The following is a 21,191-nucleotide window of genomic DNA, read 5'->3' as shown; positions in this document are numbered from 1 at the left end:
GCCTGTGCTCCACAACGGGAGAGGCCACAACAGTGAGAGGCCCACGTATCGCAAAAAAAAAAAAAAAAAAAAACAAACTAAATTGATAATTTCATTTTATTTTTCAAAATGTTAATAGCTTTTTATTATAAAAGTAAGAATGTTCATTGCAAAACAATCAATATAGAAAGCCATAAAGAAAATAAAATTCCTGTAATCCTTCTACTCAAAGATAACTGTTACCATTTTACCTTATATCATTTTTTTTGACATATAATGTCTGTGCATTTATTTTAAAATATTTATTTCTTTATTTATTTGGTTCCGCTGGGTCTTAGTTGCTGCAGGCGGGTTCCTAAGTTGCAGCTCACAACCTCCTTAGTTGCAGCACTTGGGCTCCTTAGTTGGGGCATGCAAACTCTTAGTTGCGACATGCATGTGGGGTCTAGTTCCCTGAGCAGGGATTGAGCCTGGGCCCCCTGCATTGGGAGCATGGAGTCTTAACCACTGTGCCATCAGGGAAGTCCCTTACCTTATATCTTTTTTGATATTTTTCTAAATCATTGACTCACCAGAGCCAGTAATTAAAGAATTATGCAAATCCATATCATTGGTAACTTGATATTAGCTATGGTGGGAGTAGTTACACTAAAGAAATTGGCAAATGCTACAAATCGGGGCTTCCCCTTCCCTGCTGAGTTCTGTCCAGAATCCAGAGCCAGTTTATCAGCACACTACTGCATATATACATTATATCAATATAGATCTACTTCATTTTCAGTGGCTTCATGGAAGTCCATTCTGTAGCTCAGTGGTTCTCAGTGTGGTCCTTAGACCAGCAGTATCAGTGTTAACTGGGAATTTGTTAGAAATGCAAATTCTTGGCCTCTACCCAGACTTAACAGAATCAGAAACTCTTCTGTTGGGGCCCCAGCAGTCTATGGTCTTACAAGCTCTTTAGGTGATTCTGATGCATGCTGAAGTTTGAGAAGCACTGTAGAAGTATACAGATGTACTGTAAATTATCTGATTGATCTGATGATTTCTATATGATAAATTCCTAGATATATTTTCATTTAAAAGTCTTTGGATGCATATTGCCAAATTGTATTCTAAAAAGGCTGTACTAGTTTCCATTCCCACCTGAAGTCTACATCAACTTCATTTTAGGTTCTTTTTCTATATAGAGAAAAGTAGCTGTATTAAAGATCTTACTTCTTTTTTAGCTGTTTGTATCCATTTATACATCCTAGAACTCAGTTCACCTGCATTATCTTCAACAATAAAGTACTTTAATGTTATTTATACTTTTAAAAAGAGAACAGTTTAAAAAGACACAGAAAAAAACTATGCCTTTCCTGCTTCAGAACACATCATATGTGGCTATACCTGTGAGTACCTACCTTTAATCCCTGTTGTGAATGGTTAGATCATTCTTCTTTCCTTACCTCTGGCACGGTATTTCATTCTGAAACACAACTTTAAAATGTACGAAGACTTGCTGTGAAAGTTGCTACTAATGGTGCCAAGCTGGTAAAACAGGGGAAAAGATCCCAGTAAGAACTTGTGACTCTTCTTGGCCCAAATAGACAATAAGCTGGAAGTACTTTATTTTAAAGACTTTTGTTAAATTAGGAGCCAGAATTTATAAGTATTGGGAATTTTTTTCTGTAGAGCCGTTGTATATTTTGACATTCAGATTTTTAAATTTTACTTATTTAAATTTGATTTTATCTACTTTTAACATCTGACAATGGAAAAGAGAATGGGTAGCTTCTTGGCTGAAACTCCTTTTCTTTAAGAAAAGAAAAAGTCTAGCAGTGCATTTATTTTAGTTCTTAAGTAAAAATGAATGTGAGTGAATTTCCAGCTTTTTTCTGGAATTTATATTATATCTGGAATGTTCTATATTTCTAAATATTTTGCTTCTAACAGTGAGTGAAATATGGTAAAATGAATGTCAGCATATTTTATAGCAATATGAATATTGAACACAGTGCATTATTTTTTCATGTAATTTATTAAGTGTGTTCTGTAGGCACATTAATAAGTGATCTGGGGACCTTCTGGTGGTCCAGTGGTTAAGACTCCGTACTCCCATTGCAGGGGGCCCAGGTTCGATCCCTGGTCAGGGAACTAGATCCTGCATGCTGCATCTAAGATGTGGTGCAGCCAAATAAATAAATAAATTGTTTTTAAAAAAAGTGATATGGGGGCTTCCCTGGTGGCGCAGTGGTTGAGAGTCTGCCTGCCGATGCAGGGAACACGGGTTCGTGCCCCGGTCCGGGAGGATCCCACATGCCGCGGAGCGGCTGGGCCCTTGAGCCATGGCCACTCAGCCTGCGCGTCCGGAGCCTGTGCTCCTCAACGGGAGAGGCCACAACAGTGAGAGGCCCACGTACCGGAAAAAAAAAAAAAAAAAAAAGATATGGTTTGCAGTATTTCCATTCTTTTCTTCTAGAATTTGTCAAAATTCTTGAAACTTTCTGGAAAACAAATTCAGTAAATACAGTTGTTTTTACCTTTCTTTCATTTGAACCACTGTTCTTTTTTTTTTGGCCGTATGGTTTGTGGGATCTCAGTTCCTTGACCAGGGATTGAACCCAGGCCACGGCAGTGAAAGCCTGGAATCCTAACCGCTAGGCCACTGGGGAACTCCCTGAACCACTGTTCTTTTTTTTTTTTTTTGTGGTATGCGGGCCTCTCACTGTTGTGGTCTCTCCTGCTGCGGAGCACAGGCTCCGGACGTGCAGGCTCAGCAGCCATGGCTCACAGGCCTAGCTTCTCCGCGGCATGTGGGATCTTCCCCGACCGGGGCACGAACCCGTGTCCCCTGCATCGGCAGGCGGACTCTCAATCACTGCGCCACCAGGGAAGCCCCTGAACCACTGTTCTTAATAGGGAATATTAATCTTGCCCCTGCAGGAACTTTTGGTCTGATATGAAATAAATTAACTAGTTGAATGTGTACCTGTCAGTTTTCTTCTTTAATATTTGATTGACAAATGATTAAAAATGAGTTCTCAGAGCCACAATAGACAATAATGATTTTTAAAAGAAATAATGATAGCTTAATTATGTATAAATCATTTATTCTAATAAACTTCTACGAAATTTGCTTTCTGCTGTAATACAATCATTAAAAGTTTTAAGTCATTTCTCACTTAAATAAAAAGTCCTCACAAGGAAGTTAGATCTTACAAGGGAGAGGTTTTCCATAATTTTCATTTTAGTGATAAAGTTTTTCTTTTATTAGACTGCTTAACAAAACATCTGATAGATTGAGTATCCTTTATTACCTTTCCTTTGATTTATAATCTCAGTGATTATAATTGGGCTGATAACATATGACTCTCAACAAAATCTCTGTGGGTTGCTAGGCCCTGAGGGCATTTAAAATCTTTAGACTTCACTATGTAGAACAAATTTTGAATTGGAACTTTCTTTTGTTTTGTTTTGCTGTCAGAATTTCCTGGTAGTATTCAGTTAAGACTCAGGGATTTTCTTCTAGAGATTAGACAGCCCGTTCTTCCCTTAGGAGAGTTATTCAGAGTCTGTTTTTTCTTTGTGTTATGTGCTTACCAGGCTGAGTAGCCACTGTATTCTAGTAAGAAAACCTATTGCCAAAACACCCAATAGCAGAGAACTGACCTACTTAATGCTGACAAGTTTAAAAAAAAAAATCTTTGGAAATATACCAGCATTGGATTAACTTCTTCCTTCTCTTGTGGTGGATAGGGTGTAGTAGAGAAGAGGATAAGAAAGGAGAGTGAACTGCTGCAGGGGAGTAAATGAATATTTAATTACCTGAAATGATTTGATTAAAGGCTATTCACTGTACAGCACAGGAAACTCTACTCAGTGCTCTGTGGTGACCTGAATGGGAAGGAAATCTAAAAAAAGAGGGGATATATGTATACGTATAACTGATTCACTTTGCTGTACAGTAGAAACTAACACAACATTGTAAAGCAACTATACGCCAATAAAAATTAATTTTTTAAAAATATTCATTTGGTACAATTTGAAGGCCTCTAAAGTGCAGCAGTTCTTCTTGGATCACTTTAAACTTTGGGGGGAAAAAAAAAAGCCCTAGGAAATTCCTAGGGCTTTCATGCTAATAATCTAGAAAAGCCCTCTGGTTAAGGTTGTCACTCAGCATTTCCTGAATAATTGGGGTTTTTTGCAGGAGGATATGGTAAATTTATTAAAAACTTTCAGTTATAGTTTTATCAGTGTAGTACATTTCAGAATTGATAGATATTGAAACAGAGAAGAATGTTTGGAATATTTATTTGTAGCAAGTGACTATGGGTCTTAACTTTATCAAACCCGTTTCCACTGTTATCCAACCAAATTTTCACTACTCTCAGTATCTCAGTAATTAGAGCTGTGCTATTCAGTACAGAAGCCACTAGCCATATGTGGCTATTTAAGTTTAAATTAATTAAAACTGAATAAAATTTAAAAGTAATTCCTCCATCAAAGCCACATTTCAAGTGCTTACTAGCCAAATGTGGCTAGTGGCTACCGTATTGGGTAGTACAGATATAAAACATTTTCATCATTGTAGAAAGTTCTGTTGGATACGATTGTTCTAAAGTCTGCCTCATTCTGTCATTCTTTAATTTTTGTTTCGCAACCTGGGCACTGTTGACATTTTGGGGAGGATAATTTTTTGTTGTGGAGACCTTATACGATGTTTGTCAGCATCCCCGGTCTTTACTTACTAGATGCCAGTAGCACTCACCCAGTTGTGACAATCAAAAATGTCTCCAGACATTGCCACATGTCCCCTGGGAGCAAAATCAACCTCGTTTGAGAACCACTGACTACTTACACATATTAGTGCTGTATCAGTTAGTTTTTACTTAAAAGGCTTAGTAGCTTAAAATAAATCATTTAATAGCTCATGGTTCTGAGAATTGTCAGTTTGGGGTATATTGGTCTCCGTAGTCTCGTGGTGGTTTGGCTAGGGCCAAATGGTATAGAATAGCCTCACTTATATGTGTGTTGGTTGGCAAGCTTTTGGCCAGGGTAAGGGTGTGGGGGAGTTTGTTCTCCATGTGTTCTTTCCAGCAGGCACATTCATTCACCTGATGACTCAAAGTTCTAAGAGTAGCAGAGAGATTGAAATGTGCAAGCACTTTTAAAGTCTCTGCTGTATCACATTTTCTAATGTCCCATTGGCCAAAGCAAGTCATGTGGCCAAAGCAAGTCATATGTCCAAGCCCAGATTCAAGAGGTAGAGAAAATGAATTCCACCTCTTGATAGGAAGAGTAGCAAAGTCACATTGTAAAGGGGTGTGCATAAGGAATGGGAGGAATTATTGTGGCCATTTTTGTACACAGTCTGCTGCTATTATTTTCTGGACACTACAGGTACCTTACAGCTCTTTCATTCCATTTATCGTTCCCATTTTGGGTTTTGTTTATTTGTTTGTGTTGGGTTTTGTTTATTTGTTTTGGGTTTTTTTTGCTTTGTTTTTATTTATTTTTATTTTATTATTGTTTTAAATAATTCATAGTTATTTAATTTTACTCATGTTTTCTCTTTCTGGTGTTCTTGAGTCTTTCCTGTGTTATCATGCTTTCATCTGAGAGTATTTCTTTCTTCACAGATAATTTCTTTTTAAATTTTTAAATGAAGTATAGTTGATTTACAATATTGTGTTAGTTTCAGGTATACAGCATAGTGATTCAGTTATATGTATATATATTTTTTCAGATTCTTTTCCATTATAGGTTATTACAAGATACTGAATATAGTTCCTTGTGCTTGTTACTTATCTGTTTTACATATAGTAATTTGTATCTGTTAATTCCATACTCCTTATTTATCCCCCTCTTTCCCCTGTGGTAACCATATGTTTGTTTTCTATGTCTGTGAGTCTGTTTCTGTTTTGTATATAGATTGATTTGTATTATTTTTTAGATTCCACATATAAGTGATAACATATAATATTTGTCTTTGTCTGACTGAGTTCACTAGATAATTTTTTTCTTTTAGTGTGAGTCTACTGGTAGTGAATATTCCCTTTTTGTCTGAAAGCACTTTTTATTTTGTTTTCACTTTTAAAGGATATTTTCATTGGGTATAGAATTCCAGGTTGGTAGTTATTTTCTTTCAGCATTTTAAGTATATCATCCCATTGCCTTCTGACTCCATTGTTTTTGTTAGAGAGGTAATAATGTCTTTGGTTTTCATGTTTTCAGTAAGGCCTTTTAGGCAGTTTTCTTTGTATTTAAGGTGCTTGAGTTCCATAGATACTCTTGAATCTGTAGCTTGATGTCTTTTGTCAGGTTTGGAATATTTCTTCTGATATTGCTTCTGCCCCACTCCTGCACTCACTTTCTTCTGGGGTTTTAGATGTGTGCTAGATCTTTCTCGGCATCCCATATATCTCTCATGTGCTGTTCGGTATTTTCCTTCCTTCCTTCCTTCCTTCCTTCCTTCCTTCCTTCCTTCCTCCCTCCCTCCCTCCCTCCCTCCCTCCCTCCCTCCCTCCCTCCCTCCCTCCTTCCCTCCCTTCCCTTTTCTTCCCTTCTCTTTTCCTTCCTTCCTCCCTCCCTTCCTTCCTTCTTTCTGTATTTTCCATCTTTTTTTTTTTCCCTGTTCTTCATCTGGATATTTTCTGTTGACCTATTTTCTATTTCATTTAGTGTCCAATCTGCTGTTACAAGAATCTGTTTTATTATTAATTTTTTATTATGTGTTTCTTAGTTCTAGAATTTTAATTTAATTATTTTTCATTTGTTTTTGTAGATTCTACTTCTTTGGTGAAATTCTCATCTTGTCATCTGTTTTCCTGAACATATTAATCACAGTTATCTTAAAGTGTGTGTCTAATATTTATAATATCTGGATCCCCTTTTGGTCTTTTTCTATTGTCTGCTTTTTCTCTTGGCTTTCAGTCATCTGGTCTTGTCTCCTAGGATTCCTGGTAATTTAAAAAATGAATGTCAAACATTATGTATGAGAAATTATAGAGGCTCTTGATGGTGATATTGTTCTCTAGGGAGGATCTAATTTTCTTCTGGTGGTAGTTAGAAGCAGGAGCAGATGACCCTGATTCAATACAGGCTTGATGACTTGAGGCTTTGTTTTAAGCCTCTTAAGGGCTGGTTTAAATCCAGTTTCCCCTTAGTCCAAGAGCGCTGTCCTTCAGAGGTATCAAATAGAATCCTGTGGTGTTTGCCAGGGCCTCTCCATCTTGGCAGGCCCTGAACTGTAATTTTTCTTTTCCTGGCATTTTGAGACTACCAAAAATTCTACTTACCATTTTGCTTTAAAATAGGCACTTTGCTTGGTTTTTGGCCTCTTGGCCCCACACAGGTTAGAATTCAGTAAATAGCCTGAGGGCAAAAACAGTACAGGATGTCCAGACTCACTTTTCTATGGTTGCCTTCTCTCTGAAATCTTAGCCCCTCAATCCTGCTTGTCTTGATAAGCCCTGAACTCTGATTTCTGTCTCTGCAGGCCTGTAAGACTACTAAAAGCTGTAGTCTGCAGCTAGTTGCCTCAAGAGGAAAAAGTAGTGGAGAATATTAGGCTTAACTGTGCATTTCCTTTTTCGCTGGTATTTTGGTTTTTTTATTTTTTGGCTGCGTTGGGTCTTTGTTGCTGTGCACGGGCTTTCTCTGGTTGTGGCGAGCAGGGGCTACTTTTCGTTGCGGTGCACGGGCTTTTCATTGCAGTGGCTTCTCTTGTTGTGGAGCATGGGCTCTAGGTGCGTGGGCTTCAGTAGTTGTGGCACCCGGGCTCCGTAGTTGTGGCACCCGAGCTTTAGAGCGCAGGCTCAGGAGTTGTGGTGCATGGGCTTAGTTGCTCCGTGGCATGTGGGATCTTCCTGGGCCAGGGCTCGAACCTGTGTCCCCTGCCCTGGCAGGTGGATTCTTAACCACTGTGCCACCAGGGAAGCCCCTGGTATTTTGACTTCTTACATCCTGGCTGCCTTCTTTATTTTATTTTATTTTTTTATAGTTTATCTTGCCAAGAGAATTGGTCTGATCTACTCTATAATAATTTGTAATGGATGTCTCTACTTATTAAGTCATTTATTAAATAATAATAATTTATAATAATAAAGCAGGGCTTCCCTGGTAGCACAGTGGTTAAGAATCCACCTGCCAGTGCAGAGGACATGGGTTCGAGCCCTGGGCCGGGAAGATCCCACATGTTGCAGAGCAACTAAGCCTGTGCACCACAACTACTAAGCCTGTGCTCTAGAGCCCATGCTCCGCAACAAGAGAAACCACCACAATGAGAAGCCTGCGCACTGCAATGAAGGATAGCCCCCGCTTGCCGCAACTAGAGAAAGCCCGTGTGCAGCAATGAAGACCCAATGCAGCCAAAAATGAATAAATGAATAAATAAATTTATTTTAAAAAATAATAAAGCAATATTATAAACGATTTAAAGCATATATCAATCGTTGTAGTGAACTTAACATATGGGTATCCTGCCTTTATGCAGCTTATATTCTTGTAGGGAGGAGAGATACCAAGAACACACTTATTTATTTATATTGTGATAAACAGTAGAGGAGACGTACAGGGTATTATGAGCTTATTATAGAGATTTAGTTCAGATGATGGGGGTGGTCAAGGATAGCTACTTTGAGGAAGTGATATTTGACCAGCGCTCTGAAGGATGAATAGAATTATTTAATATCTCTGAACCAGAATTTTCCCATGTGTTATATACTAATAATAGAAGCAATAATAGAAGGATTAAATGAGCTCTAATTGTTAAATGTGCTCAATAAATGGTAGGCCTTTTTACTATTGTACAACTATAAACCATGAACTCTGCTCTCAAGGTATCTAAGCTCTATAGGACATGACATATACCAATAGTTACAATATATAACTATCTCATTTGTAAACTTCTACATTTTGTCAGGCTTAACAACCAAACTTCTCATTTACCCCCTTAAGCCTACTCCACCTTCTGTCTTCTGCATCACTGTAAACGGCAACTCCATTCTTGCGATTGCTCAGCCCAGCAACCTTAAGGTCATTTTTCATTCTTCACTTTCTCTCACTCTGTATATTCAGTTCATCAACAAAATCCTGTCAGCTCCATTCTTTTTTTTTTTTTTCCATTCTTAAGGTATATCTTAAGATACATGTCCTGGAAAATAACTGTGGATTATTGTAAATTTATTCATTTGGTGATTTCTCATGCAATTGCTGCTCCAGGTGTGGTGTCTTCTTGAGCTGAGGGCACAGATAAAAAGTGGGCCACCTATCTGTCTGACCTGTCTTACCTCCACTGCTATCACTCTGGTCCAAGCAACTATCACCTCTCACCTGGATTCGTTTAATAGCCTAACTAGTTCCAGCTTTATGATCTGTTTACCTACAGTAACCAAAATGATCCTTTAAAAATATGAATCTCATTCCTCTTGCTCAGAACCTTCTAACTAGTTTAGTTAGTTTAATAACCTCCTAACTAGTTCCAGCTTTAATAGCCTCCTGACTAGTTCCAGCTTTATGATGTTTACCTACAGTAACCAAAATGATCCTTTAAAAATATGAATCTCATTATTCCTCTGCTCAGAACCTTCCAGTGGCTTGTCTTATTAAGAATAGAAGACCAAGATTTATTGTATTTCTGATAAATAGGCCAAATATCCTGTGAAACCCTTTGAAGCACTTGGCTTCCTTTCTGACTTCAGTTTCTACCTTCCCTTCACTGTAGGAGCTGCAGCCACATCATCTCCTTGCTCTTCTCTAGCACAGGGAACATAGTTCTGCCTCAGGACTGGTGCACTTGTTCCTTTGACCTGGAATGTTCTTTCCCATCTCTCTACTTGGGCTTACCCTCTCGCTACTCAATACCTTCAGAATTGTCTGCTCAAGTATAACCTAATGAGCAAAGCCTTCCTTTATCACTTTATTTAAAAGAGAGTCCTTTCTATCTACCCTCCAACCCCAACACTTTCTTTCCTCTCACCATGCTTGATTTTTCTTCATAACATAACATATATTTGTTTCTCTATTATTTTCACATTCTCCCCAAATAGAATACACCACCAGGAGGATAGGGACTTTGGTTAATTCTCTGCCTTATTTCCACAGTCTAGAAGAGTATCTGTCCTATAAATGGTCCCCAATTCATATGGTATGTTTTCTGGTTCAAATTACAATGTTTTTTACAAACTGCATTAAAAAATAATTCTAGAATTAAGAAGCAGCACTTAGATGTTTTTGTCTAATATAGGAAGAGGAACTGTTACTCTTGAGACATGTTTTTGGATTAAGATATAGAAATGTGGGTTTCTTTTTTAATTGAAATATAGTTGACAAACAGTATTACATTAGCTTCAGGTGTACTACATAGTGATTTGATATTTGCATACGTTATGAAATGATCACCACGATAAGTCTAGTCCCTATACAAAGTTACTGTAATTTTTTTTTTTTTTTTTTGCGGTACGCGGGCCTCTCACTGTTGTGGCCTCTTCCATTGCGGAGCACAGGCCCCGGATGTGCAGGCTCAGCGGCCTTGGCTCACGGCCCCAGCCGCTCTGCGGCATGTGGGATCTTCCTGGACTGGGGCATGAACCTGTGTCCCCTGCATCGGCAGGCGGACTCTCAACCACTGCGCCAGCAGGGAAGCCCTGTACTATATTTTAATTTTTTATTTAATTGATTAATTAATTTATTTTTGGCTGTGTTGGGTCTTCGTTGCTACGTGCAGGCTTTCTCTAGTTGAGGCGAGCAGGGGCTACTCTTCGTTGCGGTACGAGGGCTTCTCATTGTGGTGGGTTCTCTTGTTGTGGAGCATGGGCTCTAGGCATGCGGGCTTCAGTAGTTGTGGCATATGTGCTCGGTGGTTGTGGCTTGTGGGCTCTAGAGTGCAGGCTCAGTAGTTGTGGCACACGGGCTTAGTTGCTCTGCGGCATGTGGGATCTTCCTGGACCAGGGATTGAACCCGTGTCCTCTGCATTGGTAGGCAGATTCTTAACCACTGTGCCACCTGGGAAGTCCTATAATATTACTGACCATATTCCTTATGCTGTATGTTATATCCCTGCAGCTTGTATATTTTCTAACTGAAGGTTTGTATTTCTTCATCCCTTTCACCTGTTTCTCTACCTCTACCCAAAATGTGAGTTTCTTGATAGTTCAGGTAGGTGAGTTGATAACTGGGTAAAATGCTGTACATAAAGGGCAAACATATATGGTTCCATGCCTACTTGATCCTGGAGAGAAGTCTCTTTGGCCTGTTGTAAGTATCCTAATTGGGTCTGGTCTTTTTTTCTTTTTTCTTTTTTTTAACAGACTTTATTTTTAAGAGCAGTTTTAGATTCACAGCAAAATTGAGCAGAAAGTACAGGGAGTTCATATATTCCCTCTGCCTCCACATATAAACAACCTCCCCGACTAGTAACATTTGGCACTGGAGTGGTGCCTTTGTTACAGTCAATGAACCTACATTACATATCATTCTTACCTCAAGTCTGTATTTACATTAGGGTTCGCTCTTGGTTTTGTACATTCTATGGGTTTTGGCACATATATAACGTATCCAACATTAGAGTATCATATAGAATAGTTTCATTGTTGTGACATTTTCTGTGTTCTGCCTCTTTATCCCTCAAAACCCTCTAGTCCCTGGCAACCACTGACAATCTTTTTAGTGTCCCCATATTTTTGCCTTTTCCAGAATGTCGTAGAGTTGGAATCATACAGTATGTTTAGATTGGCTTCTTTCACTTAGTAATATGCACTTAAGGTTTCCCCATGTCTTTTCATGGCTTGATAACTGATTTCTTTTTAGTGCTGAATATTATTCCATTCTTTAGATGTATCACAGTTTACTATTTATCCATTCATCTGTTAAAGGACATCTTGGTTGTTTCCAAGTTTTGGCAGTTATGAAGTAAGCTTTTATAAACAACCATGTGCAGGTTTTTGTGTGGAGTTTTCAGCTCCTTTGGGTAAGTACCTGGGAGGAGGGGATTGCTGGATTGTAAGGTAACAGTATGTTTAGTTTTGTAAGAAGCTGCCATACTCTTCCAAAGTGGCTGTACCATTTTGCATTCCCAGTAACAATGAATGAAAGTAACTGTTGTTCCACATCCTTGCCAGAATTTGGTGTTGTCAGTGTTCTGGATTTTAGTCATTCCAATAGGTGTGTAGTGCTATTTCATTGTCGTTTTAATTTGCAGTTCCCCAATGGCATATGATTTTGAACATCTTTTCATGAGCTTATTTGCCATCTGTATATCTTCCTTTTTGTTTAGAAATTTATTTATTTATTTATTTTTTGGCTGTGTTGGGTCTTCGTTGCTGCACGTGGCCTTTCTCTGGTTGCAGTGAGCGGGGGCTACTCTTTGTTGTGGTACATGGGCTTCTCATTGCGGTGGCTTCTCTTGTTGCCGAGCATGGGCTATAGGCGCGAGGGCTTCAGTAGTTGTGGTGTGTGGGCTCAGTAGTTGTGGCTCGCGGGCTCTAGAGCGCAGGCTCAGTAGTTGTGCACGGGCTTAGTTGCTCCGCAACATGGGATTTTCCCAGACCAGGGCTCAAACCCGTGTCCCCTGCATTGGCAGGTGGATTCTTAACCACTGTGCCACCAGGGAAGTCCTGTGTATCTTCTTTGTTGAGATATCTGTTCAAGTCTTTTGCACATTTTAAAAATTGAATTGTTAGTTTTAAGAGTTCTTTGTATATATACTTTAAAATACTTATTTATTTATTTTGGCTGCGAAGGGTCTTAGTTGCAGCATGCTGGACCTTCGTTGCAGCATGCAGGATCTTTAGTTGGGGCATGTGGGCTCTTAGTTGCAGCATGCAGTCTTCTTAGTTGCGGCATGCAAGCTCTTAGTTGCGGCATGCATGTGGGATCTAGTTCCCCAACCAGGGATCGAACCCAGGCCCCCTGCATTGGGAGCGTGGAGTCTTACCCACTGGACCACCAGGGAAGTCCCTCTTTGTATATTTTGGGTAACAGTCCCTTGTCAGATGTGTCTTTTGGAAATATTTTTTCCCATTCTGTGGATTGTATTCTCTTCTCTTGACAGTGTCTTATGCAGAGCAGAAGTTTTTAATTTTATGAAGTCTAGCTCATCAGTTATTTCTTTCACAGATCATGCCTTTGGTTTATTTTAAAAGTGATTATCATACCCAAGGTTATCTAGATTTTTTTTTTCTGTGTTATCTTCTACAAGTTTTATAGTTTAGCAGTTTGCATCTAGGTTTCCAATGCATTTTTAATTAATTTTTGTGAAGGGTGTAAAATCTGTGTCTAAATTAATTTTTTTTGCATGTAGCTGTCCAGTTGTTCCAGTATCATTTATTAAAAAGACTATCTTTTCTCCATTATAGTGCCTTTGCTCTTTTGTCAAAGATGAGTTAACAGTGTTTATGTGGGTCCATTTGGGGCTTTAAATTTTAGAATGAGTTTGTTGATGTCTACAAAACAACTTACTGGGATTTTGATTGGAACTGTATTGAATCTATAGATCAAGTAGGGAAGAATTGATACCTCAACAATATTGAGTCTTCCTATCCATGAACATGGATTATCTCTCCATTTATTTAGTTTATCTTTGACTTTGTTTATCAGAATTTTGTAGTTTTCAAGATCTTGTACGTATTTTGTTAGAATTGCCATAAATTATACCTAAGTATTTAATTTTTTAGGTGCTAATGTAAATGTATAATTTTTAATTTCAAATTTCACTTGTTCATTGCCGGTATACTATAAGAAAGTGATTGACTTTTGTATATTGACCTTGTATCCTGCAACCTTGCTATAGTTAATTGCTTATTAGTTCCAGGAGTTTTTTTGCCGACTCTTTTAGATTTTCTATGTAGTTGATCATATCATCTGCGAACAAAGACAGTTTTACTTTGTCCTTCCTATTCTGTATACCTTTTATCTCCTTCTCTTATTCCATTAACTAGCATTTCCTAGTTAATGATGTTAACTAGGAGTTATATGATGTTGCAAAGGAGTGGTAAGAGGAGACATCTTTGCTTTGTTCCTTTTTTAAAAAAAATATTTATTTATTTAGCTGCCCTGGGTCTTTAGTTGCAGCATGCGGGCACATGGGATCTTCAGTTGCGGCATGCTGAATCTTTAGTTGCGGCATGCGGATTTTTAGTTGCGGCATGTGGAATCTTTTAGTGGTGGCATGCAGGATCTAGTTGCCTGACCAGGGATCGAACCCGGGCCCCCTGAATTGAGAGCGCACAGTCTTAACTGCTGGACCACCAGGGAAGTCCCTTTGCCTTGTTCTTGATCTTTTCAGGAAGCCTTCTAGTTTCTCATGATTAAGTAAAATGTCAGCTGTAGGTCTTTGTAGGTGTTCTTTATTAAGTTGAGGAAATTCCTCTCTACTCCTAGCTTGCTGAGAATTTTTATCATGAATGAGTGTTGGATTTTGTCAAATGCCTTTTCTGTATCTCTTGATATGATCATGTGACTTTTCTTTTCAACCTGTTAATGTGATGGATTGCATTAAATGATTTACAAATGTTGAATCAGCCTTGCATACCTGAGAATAATCCCACTTGGTTGTGGTGTATAATTCTTATTATACATTGTTGGATTTGATTTGCTACTATTCCTGGTCACATTTTTATTAATAGTTTCATTGGACCCTTTCATGGCATGGTGATCAAGTATTCAGTTGAAGCTTTGAAAAATAGCATATATATGGGATGACAGCATTGAAGTCAGATATTTTTTCCCTCCATAGACTGAATTGTTTAAATCTAGCAAGATAGAATCTAGAACACATTATGTAAAGATTTTTTGAGAATCAGTTTAATATGTGCAGTTAATGGCACAAACTAACTGCCTGCCTGTTTTTTAATTCCAGCTCTATCACTTAGAAGCTTTGTAACCTTGAGCAGGTTGTTTAACCTCTTCATTTCTCAGTTTCTTCATCTATAAAAGGGATGTACTAATGATACTTATCACGTAGGGTTGTTTTGAAGTATAAAAGAAGTAATATACATAAGTCATTTAAAATAATACCTGGGACGTGGTAGGGACTGATTAACTGTTACCTGTGGTTATTATAAAGTTCTGCACTTAGGTTCAAACAAACTCAGTTGTTTAGGATTTGAGTGGTATGGTATGAGAAAGATTAGCTAGCTTAGTCTTTTGTTGATTGTAAACGTAGGGGAGTTATAGTGTGATCTGGTTAGGATTAAAGGTCTAAAAGAGTGGTTAACAGCCCTGATATTGCCTCTATCAATTTCCCACTAAAATCGTTTGAAGAAAAAAAGAAATTTAATATTTTGAGTTTGAGATTGATGGAAAGCCCTTTGCCAGAATCTAGGAGAGATATGTAATTACTTACAAAGTAGAGGATCTGGATTGAGAAAAACCAACCTAAATGTTTCTAGATTTTGGCTAAGATTCAGTGAAAGAAGGAAGGAAAATGTCTTATGACTTTTTTCTCATAGTCTGTCCCTGGGCCTGTAGACATAAGGTTAGCACCAACTGAAAAATTGGATTGCTCTTCTTCTCTCCTAATGACTTTCAAACTTAAAAAAATTATTCATATAAAAGGAAGCTTTCTTTTTTCAGTGAGACCTAAACTGGACATGCTATATAATATTGCAAACTATCTTGTTGAATTTTTTCTGTAACTTTCATCTTTTAACTAACTATATACAGTTTACTTAGGTTTATAGTTTATCTCTCCCACAACTAGAATTGTAAGTCCCATGAAGGCTTTTTTCACTGAAGCACCTACAACAGTGCCTGGAACAACATAGACACTCAGTGAATGTTTGCTGAATGAATTGGATGAGCAAAATCTCAGACTAAAGCTCAATATATTATGTCAGTGAAAGCAATAGCATCTTGAATTCAAGTCAGGGCAGGGACCTGGAGTTCTACCCACTGGGTCCTGCCCTCTTCTACCCTGTGGCATCTCTCTAAGTAGCATGAAAACTATTTGACAAGTAATATCTGTTGCTGGAGTAGGGTTTGCCCATTTCATTTTATCCTTCTTTCTATATCTAGAAACAGTAATTCCCAGAAAACAGCTGGGCCTCAGTGGGATGGTGGTAGATACATGTGATTGGCTACAGAAAGGCTCATTTCTTGTGGGAAATATACTTTCTAAACTATGAAGTTGTGTTACAATCAGTGGTTGAGAGAGAACTCCTGGTAGCATTGCATGTGATATCAGTGCAGAATATCAGAGAACATTGTCATGCTAATGTTTTAGATACTAAACAAAACAAAACAAAAAATCAGCAAAGAAAATCAAGTTGGGATAAAACCCTAAAATATAAACAGAAACAAATAAACCTGTGTTTCAAGTTAATAACATAATTTAAATAACATAATATAAACAAATTAATAACATAAACACAAATTAATAAACCTGTGTTTCAAACTAATAACATAAATAACATGTTTTTATATTAAAAACATAAAAGGAAATCAATAAAGTTGGGATAAAACACTAAAATATAAACAGAAACAAATAAACCTGTGTTTCAAATTCATAACATAAACACACTGAAGGGAGAAAGTAAGCCAAATAACTTTTGAGCATCCTATACTTTGAAATTCAAGATAAAAGGAGCTGTAAACAAATAACAAACCCTAATTTGTAGGCTGTTTTTTGTAATGGTGTGAATTGGTAATTTTGAAACTATTTTCTATCTATTTTAGGACTCAACAAATGAATGAGTGTATTGAGGAAAATGGGAGCCAGGTTTTTCTTTGTTGGAGAAGGGAGTTTTAGATATAAGGAAGAAAAGACTCCAATGAACCCTGTGACGCTGGATTTGAATCAGAGGTTATGAACTCATGGTTTTTAACATTTATTTATATAAAGACAGAGAAACATACATGTATGCATGTATACACTTACATATCTTTCTCTTAGAGACATACGTGTATATTTGTATGTATACATATATATGTGTATGCATATGCGTAGCTGTGTGTATTTGTGTATATTCCAGCTTTGTTTGCTAAGAGACCTAGAAGCAGTTACAGTGAACACACCTAACTCCCATATGCTGGTTTCAAAACCATTCTCCACTTAAAGGAAACCACAGCTCCTTGGAGAAATGGATGATCCCAGGAGGAACTGGATCAGGGAAAGTACAAGAGGAGGCTGGAACATATTATTGTTGCAGAAAGTAAGGAGATAGTCAAAGAATGGTGGGGACAGTCAAAAGGAACAGGAACCAGTTTGGAGAAGCATCCACTGGCCAAATGAATAATGATAGTTATAGATTATAACCCACTGAAAAAATAAGAACCATACAAATATAAGTAAGTGAATGAATAAATTACTAACTTGGGGAGAAATGAAAGTTATTCATTAAAATGGCTAATAGGCGTAGAACTGTTGGAATTAGAAAATGACCATTTTGGAACAATTAAAATAGTACTTTCGCACAAGAATCTTCTGCAGGTACTAAAACTATGGGGTAAAAGTTTGATGAGGAATATATTTACGTAGTCTCAAGACAGTTCCTAACAAAATATTTACTTATTACAAAGAGAAAAACAATAACTTCACAGTGGAGAAACTTGGCAGATACTCCTTAACCAAGTGATCAAAGTTAGCATCACTGGTAATAGAACCCACTAGCCTCTTGCAGCTTCTGATATAATGCAGTGAGAAGCACCTACCATGACTTTGTGACATTCCTACAAAAATGCATAGCCTGAATTTAAACATGAGAGACCATCAGACAAACCTAAATTGAGGAACATTCTACAAAATAAATGGTCTGTGTTCTTTAAAAATATCAGTCTTAAAAGACATAGACAGACTAAGGAACTGTTCCAGATGGTAGGATTCTAAAGAGACATTACCACTAAATGCAGTACATGATCCTGAATTGAATTCTGGACTGGGGAGATCAGAGGACATTTTTAAATGGACATTTAATGGCTTTATAGGACATTTTTAAGGCAGTTAATGACATTTGAATATGTGCTGTAATTATATAGTAGAAATTTTAACATCGACACAATACTGATTTGGTTAGCTATACTGTAGTTATCTAAGTGGAAGTTTGTGTTCCTAGGAAACTACATGAAAATATTGAGGGCCGAAATGCTACAGTGTCTGCAACTCACTCTCACGTGGTTCAGAAAAAAATGTGTGAGGAAGAAAGAGACTGACAAAGCAAATGGGGTAAAATGTAAATAGTTAGTGATATTTGCAAATTTTCTCTATGTTACATAAAAAATTTAGGTAAAAAATTTACCTAAAAATTCCTAAATTAAAGTATTTGAGTTGTGATTGAACCGACTTGACCTTATCAGTGATTTGTAGAACTCATGAAAAGGACAGAAAAATTATTCTCATCATTTAGAGAAAGTAGAGTAGTGAAGGAAATGCTGATCAGGTAGAAAAACTCCAAATTGTTAAGATACAGAGTCAAAGGACCAGATCTTTTTGTTTGTATTTCCGTCCTGGCGTAGTAACCTCGAGTACCTCATGTCCTATGTTCATTTCATTAAACTTTTATAAAATAGGTAGTTTAAGGATTTCCTGAACACTTCCTATATAACTAATAAGTTTTCTTTAAAAAGGTGCTTTGTAAAAATTAGATGACCTTTGTTCCAGACAGATAATTTTACAAATTTATTAAGAAAATTTGGGGCTTCCCTGGTGGCGCAGTGGTTGAGAGTCCGCCTGCTGATGCAGGGGACGCGGGTTCGTGCCCCGGTCCGGGAAGATCCCACATGCCGTGGAGTGGCTGGGCCCGTGAGCCGTGGCCGCTGAGCCTGCACGTCCGGACCCTGTGCTCCGCAACGGGGGGGGGAACCACAACAGTGAGAGGCCCGCGTACCGCCAAAAAAAAAAAAAAGAAAATTTGAAGGCCATTTTGCAATTATTTGTTAAAAGGGGATATTTGGGGGGATGGAAGTTCTTTCCTTATTAAATCTTTGAGCTACAATGAACACACAGTCATTTTAATAATTATTTTAATGTAATACGTTATTTTAATAATATAATTCATATTTTAGACTAGTAACCTTCATAAAAACTCACCTTGATGATAGTAATTTTTTTTTTTTTTTTTTTTCGGTACGCGGGCCTCTCACTGTTGTGGTCCCCCCCGTTGCGGAGCACAGGCTCCGGGCGCACAGGCTCAGCGGTCATGGCTCATGGGCCCAGCTGCTCTGCGGCATGTGGGATCTTCCCGGACCGGGGCACGAACCCATGTCCCCTGCATCGGCAGGCGGACTCTCAACCACTGCGCCACCAGGGAAGCCCGATGATAGTATTTTTTTTCAAAATATATTTATTTTTGGCCGCATTTGTCTTCGTTGCTGCACGTGGGCTTCTCACTGTGGTGGCTTCTCTTGTGGTGGAGCACGGGCTCTAGGCGTGCAGGCTTCAGTAGTTGTGGCTCGCAGGCTGTAGAGCACAGGCTCAGTAGTTGTGGCACACAGGCTTAGTTGCTCTGTGGCATCTGGGATCTTCCTGGACCAGGGATTGAACCCGTGTCCCCTGCATTGGCAGGCGGATTCTTAACCACTGCACCACCAGGGAAGCCCTGATGATAGTATTGATGAACTGTTTAACAAAATTATCCTATAGGATTTTTGTATAATATAATTCCTATTTTTCCTTTTTTAAAATGATCATTGTATTGTATTGCTAAAATCACCCCCGTCAAAGAAACACTTAACCTTATCACAGATGGACGTATTACTGGTAAATGCAGGTATTGATAGAAATCTCATTATTCATTGTAAAATTACTTTATTGAGGTTCTAAAGACAGCAGTAGTGACAGTTTCACTTGTTTTGACTAGTGTAAAATGCCAGGTGTAAAGGGACACAGTCACTCTTTGGTGGTAACGATAGTTGTACCCTACTTTGATGACATGTTTATTTCTTTTTGTTTTTCTCTTAAAAAAATTTCTTCGTACCAGTGCCAGGAATCACTCCTTCTTGACACTGCTCTTCCTGTTTTGGGCCCCTTGAATACTACTAGTCTTAGAAAGTGTATGCGTGGAATGGGATCCGTGGGAATTGTTATCAACAAACAACGTCTTATCTATTTGTCTCTTTCTCTATGTATATATGGTATTTTATATTTCAGAGATTCAGTAATTTACCTCTAGGCATTTGACTTTTATCCAGGGGAATTATTTATTATGAATTAGAGGGTATTATGGTTCTGTTTGTATGGGAGTCTTATAGTTGCTTTGGTGACTTGGAGTGGTCATCTTCATTATTTATAATAAAGCCCTGATTTCTGGGGGAAATTGTGAACCTCTCTATTTTGTGTATCTGTTGTTTTGTTTGGATTTACATATCAATGTAATGTAGCAATAATTATGTTACTAACAACAGTTTTGTGAGATGTTTATTATTCTCATTTTACAGATGAGGAAACTGAGGCTTGGTGAAGTTACGAAACTTGTCCAAAGTCACACAGCTTGTAAAGGGCACAGTCAAGATTCAGAGCCAGGTCTGTCCAACTTCAAAACTCTTAATCATGGCCATGAAACTTTGAAATAGCTGTGAAGTGTCAACCTATGATAAGTTGTATTGATATTAATATTGCTTAATTGTTGTTTAACTCTTATTGATAATTTTTTTAATGGTGAGTTTTTTCATCCATAGTAATTTTGTGTATCTTTTAAATATTGTGAAAAGAAATATAGTAATTGAGGGTCTGGGCTCTGGAGACAGCTACCTGGGTATGAATCACTAAGCGTCTCCACTTACTTGTGTGACGTTGGGAAAGTTACTTAACTTTTCTGTACCTCAGTTTTCCTATCTGTAAAACGGTGATAGTAATATTATCCACCTGATGAGGGTTATTGTGAAGATTAAATGATTTACTGTATACAAAGCACTTAAAACAGTGCCTTCCACGCACTAAGCATTCAATAAATATTAACTATTAGTATTATCATCTCCTAACAACCAGTAAAACAGATGATCATTATTTTTAATACTCTGTTAGGAAATTTGGATAAAGCAAAGTTTAAGCAGCTCATGAAATCTATGTAAACCAAAATTAAAATTGAATAAGTTAGACCTAAAGAAAATCATTCATTTGATCAAGTTCAGATCTATTATAAAAGCAGATGGGCAACTGCTTATCGGTCTCACATGTACAAAGGGTATTGTATGTGTAAGCACCACACATAGGTCCACTAGAGGTACCCTTTGAGCTCAATATGATCATTGTATGATGAATGTGTTTTGTCTGTTTTCCTCTTGTAAGAGGAATTTG

General features: G+C 37.8%; 1 protein-coding gene across 8 annotated transcripts in view; it reads left to right on the top strand.

The window, feature by feature from the left end:
* NUMB (NUMB endocytic adaptor protein) overlaps nucleotides 1-21,191 on the top strand; it is a 144,660-nt gene that overhangs the window by 28,348 nt on the left and 95,121 nt on the right. For 5 of the 8 annotated variants that reach the window (XM_089906202.1, XM_089906200.1, XM_089906197.1 and 2 more), the window contains exon 2: nucleotides 20,333-20,417. The exons of 2 other annotated variants lie outside the window; for them this stretch is intronic. Coding sequence is in view for 4 of the 6 variants with exons in the window: in XM_089906200.1 (XP_089762326.1) it covers nucleotides 20,333-20,417 (85 nt within the window). In the remaining 2 variants the exon portion in view is untranslated. Of the gene's footprint in view, nucleotides 1-16,636; nucleotides 16,764-20,332; nucleotides 20,418-21,191 lie in introns of all 8 variants that reach the window. One more of the 8 variants, XM_022576621.2, reaches the window with a different exon arrangement.

This window comes from Delphinapterus leucas, chromosome 2 (assembly GCF_059928025.1).
Source record: "Delphinapterus leucas isolate spDelLeu-1000000601 "Yukka" chromosome 2, BTC_Dleu_Yukka2, whole genome shotgun sequence".
In the NCBI taxonomy this organism is placed as follows: domain Eukaryota; kingdom Metazoa; phylum Chordata; class Mammalia; order Artiodactyla; family Monodontidae; genus Delphinapterus; species Delphinapterus leucas.
Note: the sequence above shows the minus strand (reverse complement) of the source record. Positions and strands in the feature narration are given on the sequence as shown.